The 13,428-nt window shown below is 39.6% G+C and overlaps 1 protein-coding gene across 3 annotated transcripts in view; it reads right to left on the bottom strand.

Moving 5' to 3' along the window:
• Rab26 (RAS oncogene family member Rab26) overlaps nucleotides 1-13,428 on the bottom strand; it is a 137,383-nt gene that overhangs the window by 11,688 nt on the left and 112,267 nt on the right. For all 3 annotated transcript variants that reach the window (XM_073981693.1, XM_073981694.1, XM_073981692.1), the window contains 3 exons: nucleotides 9,373-9,481; nucleotides 1,403-1,513; nucleotides 1,065-1,209 (listed from right to left, as the gene is read on the bottom strand). In XM_073981693.1, coding sequence (XP_073837794.1) covers nucleotides 1,065-1,209; nucleotides 1,403-1,513; nucleotides 9,373-9,481 — 365 coding nt within the window. The remainder of the gene's footprint in view (nucleotides 1-1,064; nucleotides 1,210-1,402; nucleotides 1,514-9,372; nucleotides 9,482-13,428) is intronic.

Below are 13,428 nucleotides of genomic sequence, written 5' to 3'. Positions count from 1 at the left end.
AATATCGATATACACTTTTATACAATTTTTTTCCCACTCCACTTAATTTAAAATTTGCTTCAGAAAATTAATAAACTTAGTAATACATGTTTGGGTAAATGTAAACACCATATGTTTAATATTTACATGCAAACAAAGGTGTATCCAAGTTTATTATATCCCAAGAGAACTTAGGAACCATTTTTGCAGCGACCGTTACTTTTAAATTTTAAATATTAACGCACAATATAATATATTAATTTTAATATGTTTTCTATCACTCCCCATCAATAAATTTGTTCAACGAAGTATTCAGTTTTTACCATTTTTGGCTACGGTCGTGACACTGTGCGTCGTAATAGGTGTGGCAACCACAACCCGTTGCAAAAACTTCACTTTTGCGAACATATTTAAAAATTTTGTGGGATTTACCCCAATGTGAATGGATAGAGGTAGTACATAGTAGAAGCTGATCTATGTCTGGAAGAAATAGTATGATCACGATTTATGTGGAACTGTTGTGGGTGTGGTAAGGTATGACCTATATTGGACTTGATCAAAGTTTGGACAAAATATTACCTGATGCAAAGTTTGGAACAAATCGATTAATCGGCTCGAGAATTAGAGTTAAATTAGAAATCAAAATCTAAACAGAAAGTCCTTTTGCGAAATATGTAAAAATCTTACAGAAACAACAACATGTAGTCAATTGCCCAAATTTGTGTGAAATGTTATTACATATCCTTCTCAACAGAAAAATCTATCGAAATACCCATTTTAAACTGCATTTACGCATATTCCTGACTCTTACCCTAACAAGCCAATCAAAGCCAACCCTACACACAAATTTAATACCACAAAAATTACTCAAAGAAATATTTCCAATAACCTGCCTTAAAGCTAAAACCCAAATACAATTTCAAGCTTTTTGTTGTTTTGCTTGAAAGGCAATAAAATCTGTGTTTTTTTTTCTTAGAGCAAACATGTTGTTCAAAACTTTTGTTTATAACTTTTCTTAGGATTTAACACTTTCAATTTTTATTTTCTTTTTTGCTGTTGTTGTTGTTGTCTGAGGCTTTACTAACCTGGCAACAGTTTGAAATGCCAATTCAACATTAAGACCCGTTTTGGCTGATGTCTCCATAAAGGGTACATTGTGTTCACGTGCCAGGCGTTCGCCATCTTCTCGTTTCACTTGTCTATCACTGCTGCTACAGTCGGCTTTGTTGCCTATTTGAGGGGGAGAACAATTTATGTAGAGAATTAAAGGGAAAGGGAAGAGAAAAAATGAAATTTTTGGATTTAATTAAATTATTGAAGTTTTTGTTTTATTTCGTATGTAAATTCATTGTTGTTGTTTCTGTTGTAAATCTGTGCAAATTTGTTACACGTGTGCGTTTGATTATCCCAAAAGAAAACTTACCAATCAGGACAATAACAACATCTTCTTGGGCGCAATCTCGGATTTCACATAGCCAAGCTCTAATGTTGTCATAGGTTGTTTTATTGGTAACATCGTAGAGTAGAAGTAAAGCTGGAAAAAAAGGATTTAAAGAGACAACAAAATTAGATTGAAATAATGGATAGCTTGAAGATATTTTTTTGTTTTGTTTTTCTGTTCTTCTAGGATTGTAATAATTTTACGTGGTAGGAGTTTTATATGCTAACACAATGTTCAAAGAAATCTCTGTTGGGGAGCAATATAAAATATTTTCAGAACGGCCCTTAAAGGTGGAAGATGAATTTATCTTTATGACAAGTACTTTATGACTGAGATGTACCCTCAGCCTATGTAAATTGAAACTTTCATCTACGGACAGATCAATTGTATTTAGGGTCTTTTCAGAATTTTGTGGCCCTTTTTGGACATTTGAACTTTCCGGCAAAAATGTGGATCAGGATTAAAGTTCAAAAAGGAATGGACCGCCACAGTCCATCTTATTTTGGGAGTCATATCTTTTCGATTGATATTGCGCCCACTAGTCATTTCAGTGGGTCATCGTATAACTTTTGGGCCAGGAAGCATGGACTTGTCCACCGAAAATAGAATATCGCTGTAAACAGGACCACAACGAACAGCACCGATATACATTTCCAAAGGATCTTCGAAAATACCCTAAGCTGCACTTAGACAAATATGTTGAACATTTGTGGGGGAGGTTCCTTAAGGAGTGCCATTTTTGAAGTTAAACTAAATTTGGACAAAATATAAGGTCGATCAGTTCGAGTGTTATCGTGCTCTCCAACCTCTACACACTGTGTCATACTTCTCAAGAAGAATGGACTTGCCCCTGAGAAAACTTTTACCGTCGTAATTAAGGCAGCAAATGCAAGTTGCTTCAACAAAAATCAAGGTGATTCTAGAGCAGGTCTTAAAGTGAACTTATCCGAAATTTTGTGTGGGAGGTACCCGAAGGAGTGGACCGATTGAGTCCACATTATAACCAAATCTCAGTCCGGTAAAAATTTAACGATGTGCAAATTATGGACCAAATCGGTTACGCCCATCAAGAGTTATCGTGCGGCCAAATTTTCCGAATATTTTTGAACTTTTGTGGGAGAGGTACCGGAAGCAGTGTACCGATGAAACCCATCTTCGAATTTAAACCACCTTTAAGAGGATATAACATAAAAGTAAATCGTTTACAATAGACACTATTATGGTATGTTTAAGGAATTCTCTTATCAGCGCTAGACTGTTAAATTGGTGGTGTTGGACGCCACTTCTTTCACTAGACTAGACAGCATGAGGAGAACACAAACAAACAATCTCCAAAGAAAATACCAGGCTGCAGACATCTTTTGTACGACCATCTAAATCTAGTCTAGTCAGCACTTCCAACAGGCAACATCGAATGGGTGACGTGGGGAACGGTCCTGACCGGTTTTAATATGACAAAGCCCAACATGTATCTGGGTCCCTCTCTCATCTCAAGTGGACACTGACCTCCCAGTGGTGTCTCCTGGGGAATTGCCTTTAACACCCGTTAAAGGCAGAGCTCCGATTTACTCGCGAGTGCAAATTTGGGGGAAGGTGGTAGTTTTTTGTGGGTCCGATTTTTTGGTGGAAGTGGGGCTAGTTTGTTTGGTGGTGGGGTAATTTTTTTGGCGGTAGGGACGGGGTAAGTTATCCCCCTCAACTTGCTCGAATTCGAAAAGAATTTGACTCGCGAGTGGAATTCGAGCGAGTATTCGGAGCTCTGGTTAAAGGTAATGAGCTATCATGTGCCGCGGCAAAAAACATGGTAGTTAGCAGCACCAGCTGTAAGCATCTCGATATTCATAACGGCAACTGACTGTCTCCAGATTAAAAAAAAAAAGATATCAAATTGTTGGATGTACGATCGTTCGGAGACTCGGACCACCACCTTGTTGCAGCAAACGGACGCACCAGGTTAAACATAGCAAATAAAGTACAAACATACAAAACACGGAAGTTGGACAAAGGTAAGCTGTAATCACAACAGATAGCCGCAGCAAATTCCACTCAACTGGCCCAACTGCTCCATCAAAGCACTCCCGATAGTCCCGATAACATATCGGCACAATGGAAAAATATTGCCCACTCCATGCAAACAGCCGCAAAATCCATACTTGAATACCAGAGACCTCCACCAAGGAACCCATGGTTTGACCAGGAATGTCGTGCTACTAACGAAGATAAAAATGCGTAATATAGGTCTATTTTACGCACGATATAGCTGTCGGGAGAAAAGAAGGAGGAGGAGAAACGTCTTTCTTACAGGAGTCTGAAAACTTGACCAAAGAGTGAAACAGGTACATAATCCTGTAGAGACCAGCAAGGTAATTTGGTAACTAAAACAGATAGTGTGCACGGGATATGAAAAGAGTATTTTTCCAAACTGTTGGTATCCAAAAGTAGCGAAGACGACGAAGATACCACAGATCCAATCCCAGAAGATGGTATTGAATGTATACCGCCCAGCCAAGATGAAATAAAGGTAGCAATTAACTGGCTGAAAAATAATAAGTCAGCAGAAACCGATGGCCTACCAGCCGAGCTGTTCAAAACCGGAGGCGTCATGCTGATAAGGTGTTTACATCAGCTAGTTAGTACTATCTGGCTGGAAGAATGCGTATCCGGCAATTGAAACCTGAGCATCCTGCGTCCCGTCCACATGGAAGGAGATAAGACTGTATACTCTAACTATAGGGACATAAGTCTTCTCCCTATTGTCTACAATATAGCGTCAGGGATATTATGCGAACGACTAAAGCCTATGGTCAATAAAATAATTGGACCATACCAATGCGGCTTTAGACCTGGCAAGTCCACCATTGACCAGATATTTACCCTGCGGTAAATCCTGGAAAAGACCCAAGAGATGCAGATTCACACCTACCACCTTTTTGTTGGTTATAAAGCAGACTTCGACAGTTGCCTACGTGCAAAGTTATTGGAAGCTAAATCTGAATTCTGTATCCCCACAAAGCTCATTCGGCTTTGTAAAATGACTTTAACTGATACCCGGTCCTCAGTTAAAATAGGAAAGAACATCAGTACATATGTATAGTTAAGCGTATAGACATGCAACGATTGGGTTGGCTAGGCCATGCTATGAGAATGAGTGATGATGAACTCGTTCAAAAGGCGTATAAATACGTGCCGCATGGCGGCACACGCAAAACTGAAAGGACAAGGCTTCGATTGAGCGAACAAGTGAAGCGTGAAATCAGAAAGTTCGATATCCCAGATTAGGAAAATAAAGAATCGTACATGCCTATTTCCCTTCTGTCGAAAGTAGCGAAGGTGTTTGAGGCGCTACTTCTCCCAATGATGAAGAGCTGTTTCCCAGTTGCCTAACATGATTGCGGAATAAGCATAGTAGCACAATATCATTATCGGCATATCAATCGAGGACTGAACCAGAAGAGGTCGGGAAACCGAACAGTCATGGTGGTTTTTGACCTATCGAAGCCTTTGATACCATGCTCAACCATAGCATGCTTTAGGGAAATCTTCAACTATATGCCTGGCTGCCAGTTGTTTGTAGGATTCAAAAATAAGTAATCTAAGACCCGTAAACTGAAACAGGTAGTTTTCCAAGGCGGGGAGATACCTGGGGAACTGTTTAACCTCCACCATTCTGAAATTTTACGCCCTCTAGACGGCATAAAGATCGTAATTTAAGCGGAAGAATGTGGAAATATCCGCACTAAATCCACAACCTGAACGATTGAAATGAGGCTACTACTGAACATATTGATCGATGGTGCACTGATTCCGATCACTAGCTAACCCAAAATATTGGGTGTAACGTTCGATGACATACATACATATGATATATGTACATATATTGTTAAATATCTACATAGGTGACTTAGTGCAGTTCTTTCAACTGACGAAATCACCATCTGGAGGCTGAAATGAGGCTCCCCCTGAATTTATAAGTCGCTGGTGTCCTGACCACCAACTACGCCAAAATATTGGTGTAACGTTCGAAAGTATGTTTAAGTCGTCCGCACAGACTACAGCTATTTGTGACAAGATCAAAAGTAAGAACAAGTCGCTGGTCGGCAATACTTGGCGTGCAGACAATGAAGCCTTGTTAACCTCTTACCCAGGTACGTCAAGACAGATCTCCATGATTCAGAGATCTACATCATTGGGCTTGTCAACCAGACTTGGATATCATTCACACTGATGCAGTTGAACAGAGAGTTCCATTAGATGAAAAGAACGCCTAATTTTGACCACTACCTACGACATCATATTGGGTGTAACGTGCCACTGCTATTTGTGACAAGATCAGAAATAGGAACAAGGCCCTCAAGACGCTGGTCGGCAGAATTTAGGGTGCTGATAAAGAAAAGTTGTTAACCTCTTAGATAGCAATAGGCCGTTTTTAGCCAAATTTAGATGCGGATACATAGCACGATACCCTACGCATGTCCTGCTCGTGGGTTAAGATCTCATAACAAGCTGTATTTGTTTAACTGCTGAACTAAACCCACTCAACTGCAGCATTTTTTAATTTTGACACAGATGACTCAGGAAACCGAAAGTTACACAAACGAATATATTTGCGTTGCTATCAGGGTGCTCGATTTCGGACTCGTTTTATTTTTTACCCCGAGGGAAAGTTCCATGGGTAATTTACAGTCCGACATTTTTGATAAATGTGTAAAAATATTTGCTCGGAGTCGAAGTCAAGTTTTTTTCAACTCAGATTACTTACTTACTTTACTTAGCTGGCCTATTACATTTGTTCTATAAGCCGAACTAAAAAAAGATCTCCAATTCTCTCTGTTTCATGCTTCGCTTTTTGGAATAACGCGCATTTTTTTCTCTTCATCCACTTGTTTGCTCCATCTAAGCTTAGGCCTGCCAATTCTGCGCGTAACGCCATGTGGCCCGTATTTAAACGCCTTTTTAGCGGGTTCATCATCGCACATTCTTATGATATGGCCTAGCCAAAGCAATCGTTGCATTTCGATACGTTTATCTATACCGATGTCGTTGTATAGCAGATACAGCTCGTGGTTCATACGACGTCGATATTCACCGTCAACGCAGATTGGACCATAGATATTCCGAAGAATTTTTCTCACAAACACACCAAACACTGCCTTGTCTGCTGGCGCAAGTACCCAGGCTTCGGAACCATACATCAGCACGAGTAGTATCAGTGTTTTGTAAAGCGTCGTTTTTTTTTTGACGAGATGTGACCTTGTTTTTAAAGTGCTTACTTAAGCCAAATTAGCATCTGTTGGCCAACACTATTTTTCTTCGTATTTCACAACCGATGTTGTTGGTTGCGTTTACAGCGGTGCCTAGGTATACGAAGTCCTTTACTACCTCAAAATTATAGGAACTAACGTCAACAGTTGGCCCGATCTCTATCAACTTGGTCTTCTCGCCGTTTACCGCCAGACCCACTTTAGCAGATTCAGTTCTGTCAGTTACTTCCTTTACCGATCGACCCATGATGTCAATGTCGTCGGCATAAGCAAGTAACATATGGATGTCTGTGTATATTGTTCCACTTCTTTTGACCTTCGCGTCACGTATGACCTTCTTCAGCATGATGTTGAAAAGATCACACTACAGGTCGTCTCCTTGTCTGAAACCTCTTTTGGTAATAAACTCTTCGGAGAGGTTCTTTCCTATTTTAACCGATGACCGAGTATCAGATAATATCAATCTACAAAGCCGAATGAGCTTTGCAGGAATACCGAAATCAGACAGCCTTGGCTGTCGAAGGCTGCTTTGTATTCGACGAAAAGATGGAAGGTGTCGATCTGCATTTCTTGGGTCTTTTCGTGGATTTGTTTCAAGGTAAATATCTGGTCAATGGTGGATTTGCCCGGTCTAAAGCCGTACTGATAGGGTCCAATAATTTTATTGACCAGAGGCTTTAGTCTCTCACACAATATGGCAGATACTATCTTATATGCAATAGGGAGCAGACTTATGCCCCTGTAATTGGAGCACACAGTCTTATCTCCCTTCAATTGGACTGGACGTAGGATGCTTACGTTCCACGCATTCTTCCTGCCAGATGGTGCTAACTAGCTGATGCATACACCTTATCAGCGTGTCGCCTCCGGTTTTGAACAGCTCGGCTGGCAAGCCATCGGCTCCTGCTGCCTTATTATTCTTCGGCCGGTTTATTGCTGTCTTTACCTCATCCTGGCTGGGCGATATATGTACATTCAATGCCATCTTCTGGGATTGGTTCTGTGGTATCTTCGACGTCATCACTACTATCGGATACCAACAGTTTGGAAAAATGTTCTTTCCATAACCTAAGCACACTATCTGTATCAGTTACCAAATTATCTTGCTGGTCTCTACAGAAGGATGCGCCTGTACCAAAGCCATCAGTTTGATGTTTTACTCTTTGGAAGAACTTTCGGACTTCATTCTGTCTCCTGTACATCTCAATTTTTTCACACTCCCGTCTTCCATTTCCACCTTTTTCCAGCGGAAAAGACGTTTCTTCTCTCTCTTTTTCTCCCGATACCTCTCTCGTGCGCTACTGATTGTAGAGTAGCCCTATATGCCGCATTTTTCTCTTCGGAAGCAGCACGACATTTCTGGTCATACCATGGATTCCTTGGTGGAGGTCTCTGGTATCCAAGTATGGATTTTGCGGCTGCTTGCATGGAGTGGGCAATAATTTGGCATTGTGCTTATCGGTACGAGAAGTGCTTTCATTAAGCAATTGGGCTAGTTGAGAGGAATATGCTGTGACTATTTCTTGTGGTTGCAGCTTACCGATGTCCAACTTCCGTGTTGAATCTGTTCGTGCTTTATTTGCAACGTTTGCTGCAACAAGGTAGTAGTCCGAAACTATGTTTGCTCCTCAGAACGTTCGTATATCCAAACGGTCGATGAATATCTTCCTTCTATCAGAACATGATCAATTTGATTATTTGTTCTTTGATCTGGAGACATCCAGGTGCCCTTATGAATATCGAGATGCTTAAATCTGGTACTGCTAACTACCATGTTTCTTGCAGTTGCAAAGTCTCTCAGCCTCATACTATTGTCAGATATTTCACTGTGGAGACTAAATTCCCCGACTGTTGGGCCAAAAATATTCTCCTTTCCCATTTTGGCATTAACAACTCAGATTCCGACTCCAGCAAAATTGATCGATTCCGACTCAGACTTCAAATTCGCGGTTGCTACAAAACCAACAACTAAAAACTTTAATGCGGAAGGTGTATGAAGGAGCTGCCCTAAATATTGGGACATTTTGGGACCCATGTCTCCCTAGCCAAAACAAAAATCTTGTAGTGAAGAATTACAATGTCCATATTAAAATTTTAACACGATCCGAGAAGCAGCCTGAAATTTCATTAAAGCGTAGAATGTACCTTAAGGAATGAACCGACATAGTCCATCCTGGAACTGGATCTAATTTTGGGGAATCATTCCTCGCAATAGTTGTCGTGCCAACCAAACATTTTAGTTGGTCACCGTATTTTTTAGAGTTTTGAGGTCATTATGTCAGCAAGCATGTACTTGCCCATGAGCACAAATATCGGTAAACCTTTCAAAGCAGTTCACAAAGAGACCTTAAGATGCACTTATGCAAAAATTATATTTTTTTGTAAGTGAGATACCGAAAGCGGTTGTCCGATATAGAATTTTTTCGATCTTGATTAATTGTGTGAGAAATATTACGATGTGCAGACGTTGGAGGAGTATCTTCAGTAATCATTTCAAAGCGATCTTCGAACGGCCCTTAAATTGCGAACATTTTGAACTTTTTCAAGAAAGGTATCCGTAGGTGTTGTCCAATATAGACCTTCTTGGAAGTTGATGTACATTTGGAAATTGTACAGTCATCAGTTATTTGGTTAACTTTTATATGAATATGAAATTATGATATGCAATTGTCTGTTGCATATTGTACATACCATGAGCATCTCTGTAATAAGCGTGGGTAACACTGCGAAAACGTTCTTGGCCGGCTGTATCCCAAATTTGCAGTTTCACTCGTGTGCCGTCCACCACCACCACTTTATTCTACAGAAACACAAAAAGGAAATAAACAATGATTAATATTACGAAATAAAAATGGGAATTTAATAAGTAAATTGTTTCCATGTAACTCTGCCGTAATATAACTACACACATACATACGTAGGAAGATAAATAAACAAAATATTTTTCCCAAAGCAACATTTTACTCAAAATATTTATTTAATTGATCTCAACAAGTAAATTTTTTTTCCTTTCCAAACATCACGTGTTGGAGCTTTAATAAATGTTGGTTTATTAAATAAAGTGTTGAATAAAATATTGAATATTAAAGTTGTCTATGAATATATTATTTTTAACACCGACACACATACATACATGCATGACTATACACATACATTCATATCCTTTAAACTAGAACGAACATCAACAGATTTCATAGGTTCGATTATGGGATGTAACAAAGGCGACAACAACAAAAAAGCACAGTTTTTGTGTTTTGTTCTTCCATATTGACATTTATGGAGACATGACATTTATACATTGTAGGTGGTAAATAGGGTTGTCAGCTTGTCACACATCGATGGACGACAGTCTGTCTGCTATCGATGAGATGGACAGACAGTTGCCGCTGTCTGTCGGAGTTCTTTTCTCCGCTACTCAACTTGTTGACACACTCGTTTATATGTACAACGCATGAACAAAAAAGGTTTTTAATAAAACTGATATGATATTGATAGATATATGTCAATATACCGGCATTGAAATATTAGGGTGTCCAGCAAAAATTTGCTATTACCAATTCAATAAATCCAATTAGATTACATAGTATTGGGTTATTCTGTTTATTTGGCTTACACATTTTTTCCATGTGGTCTTCTTAAAGAGGAGAAATTGTGGTCTCCTATAAGAATACATTTTGGTCTTCAATGAGAAGACTTGTTGCTCTTCCATGAGAAGACATTTCTATAAGAAGACGTACCATCAAAAGATTTTGTGGTCTGCTATGAGAAGTCCTTGTGGTCTTCCATAAAAAGACTTTGTAGTCTTCTGGTCCTCACGAAGAGGACCTTCTGTGTCTCAGCAAGTGGAACTCCTAGTCTTCTGAATGAAGGCAATGATGTATTCTATATGAAGACAATATAGTCTTATATATGAGGACAATAAGGTCTTCTTCGTTTCCTGTAAGAAGACTATTGATCTTCTATAAGAAAATTTTTTCACGTAGGGGATGAAAGAATTTTTTAATTTTTCAAGGGATTATCTTGGCAATCTTAAATGGACACTGACCTCCTAGTGGTGTCACCTGGGGAGCTGCCTTTAACACCCGTTAAAGGTAGTGAGCTAATTTGCGCCGCGCGTTCATTTATAAGCACGTTAAAAATTTGGGTTTTGGGCGACAAGTTAGTAACCCTCCCTTAGAAAAAAGCAGCCTACTCTGAAACAAGTAAAACAGTATCAGTCGGCTCTGCCGACAGAGATATACCCTCTGCCAATGTGAATTGAAACTTTCATCAACGGACAGATGGAATTTATTTAGGGTCTTTTCTGAATTTTGTGGAACTTTTTGGATATTTGAACTTGCTGACAAAAATGTGGATTAGGATTAAAGTTCAAACGTGTTGCGGAGGAGGTACTTAAAGGAATGGACCGACATAGTCCATTTTGAAAGTGTGTCTTATTTTGGGAGTAATATCTTTTCGATAATTATCGCGCCCACAAGTCATTTCAGTGGATCATCGTATAACTATTGGACCAGTAGGCCAAGAAGCATGGAATTGTCCACGGAAAAAATAATATCACTGTAAACAAGATCACAACGAACAGCATCGGTATACATTTCTAAAGGATCTTCGATAAGATCTTTCGAGGTACCCTAAAGAGAGGACCGATATGGGCCATTTTAGAAGTTAAACTAAAATTAGACAAACTATTAGGAGATTCAAAGTTTGGACCAAATTGTTTACCACGTTCAAGAGATATCGCTCATACCATTTTAGTGACATTTTTTTTAAATATTGGGGGAAGCACCGGACTTTGTGGACCGGTATTGCACATCTTCGAACTTAAACTAAGTTTGGACAAAATATGACGAAGGCCAAATTTTGGACCAAATCGGTACGTGAGTTCTAGAGTTATCTTGTTCTCCGGCCACAACATATTGTGCCATTGGGAGTTTTTTTTTACACCTTTCGGGCTGGTTTCTCAAGAAGTATAGACTTGCCCCTGAAAAAACTTTTAGCGTCGTAATTCAGCCAGCGAATGCAAGCTGTTTGAACAAAAATCAAAGTGATTCGAGAGCAAGTCTTCAAGTGAGCTTATTTGAAATTGTATGTGGGAGGTGCCCGAAGGAGTGGACAAATATAGTCCGTATTCGAACCTGTTCTATATCTGGTAGATATATTAGGATTTGTAAAGTATGGACCAAATTGTTCAATCCATTCAAGAGTTATCATGCGCACAATTTTTCCGAAGATTTTTGAACTTTTGTGGGGGAGGTGCCTGAGATAAACCATGCGAACTTATACTAAGCTTGGACAAAATATTATGAAGGCCAAATTTTGGACCGAATCAGCAGATCCGTTCGAGAGTTATCTTGCCATCCAACCACTACACACGGTGTCATAGGGGCTTGTTGTACCTTTCAGGTAATTTTGTCAGAAAATGTGGACTTGTCCCTTATGAAAGGTAGTGAATACAAGTTGTCACAACAAAAACCAAAGAGATTCGAGAGCAGATCCTAATCTGAACTTTTCTAAATTTTTGTTTGGGAGGCACCTGAAGGATTGGACCGATTGAGTCCATATTGGAACCTCATCTAAGTCTGGTAGAAATTTCGCGATGTGCAAAGTATGGACCAAATCGGTTACTCCCTTCAAGAGTATAGTGCGCACAAATTTTCCGAACACCGATATGACCCATCTTCGAATTTAAACCAAGTTTGCACAAACTATTATGAAACCCAAATTTTGGACCGAATCGGCTGATCCGTTCGAGAATTATCGTGGGCACCAGCCAGCCAGATAGACAAACGGACGGACATGGCTAAATCAACTTCAAATTGTCTGAAACGGATTTCGTCGAAACATACTTGGCGTCTAAAACCATTATTTCGATGAGACACATTTTGACAATCCCCGCAACCAAGACCATGATCTGCAAATCTGCAGCTGGAATGTTCGCACTCTTTATAGAGAAGATGCAGTTTATGCACTGGTAGATTTACTTCAAAAGTACAAGGCCGACATTACTGCCATACAGGAAATATGATGGATTGGGAAAGACGTCACAACAACACCTAAAGATGACACAAAGCATGAGATTGCTTGTGGATTTGTAGTTGGTCGGATTTTAAAACATTTGGTCTCCAGCTTCACCCCAGTAAATGAAAGGTTTGCTACAATACGGAGAAGAGCAAAATTCTTCAACATTAGCTTGATTTACGCTCACGCTCCAACCGAGTACAAGGACGAACAGACCAAATATATGTATATTCTACGATTGCGTAGAAGAAACATATGGCCGTGGTCCTGCCCATGATATTAAAATTATTCTAGGCGATTTTAATGCCCAAAATTGGAAAGGAGAATATCTTTGTCCCAACAGTTTGTCCCAATTTAGTCTTCACAGTGAAACACCTGACAATGGAGTGAGGCTGATAGACTTCGCAGTGGCAAAAACATGGTGGTTAGTAGCACCAGATTTAAGCATCTCGACACTCATAAGGGCACCTGGCTGTCTCCGGATCAGAAAACAATAAATCAAATTTATCACTTTGTGATAGATGAGAGACATTCATCGGACCACTACCTTGTTGCAGCAAAGGAACGTACCCAGTTAAACGTAGCGAATAAAGTACGAACAAACACAACACGAACGTTAGACATTGGCAAGCTGCAATCACAACAGATAGCCACAGCATTTTCCACTAAACTAGTACAATTGCTTAATAAAAGCACTCCTCGACCCTATAACATCTCAACAAGGTGGCA

This window comes from Musca autumnalis, unplaced genomic scaffold, assembly GCF_047663935.1.
Source record: "Musca autumnalis isolate F117 unplaced genomic scaffold, ASM4766393v1 scaffold_4, whole genome shotgun sequence".
In the NCBI taxonomy this organism is placed as follows: domain Eukaryota; kingdom Metazoa; phylum Arthropoda; class Insecta; order Diptera; family Muscidae; genus Musca; species Musca autumnalis.
This window is presented reverse-complemented; position numbering and strand designations above follow the sequence as displayed.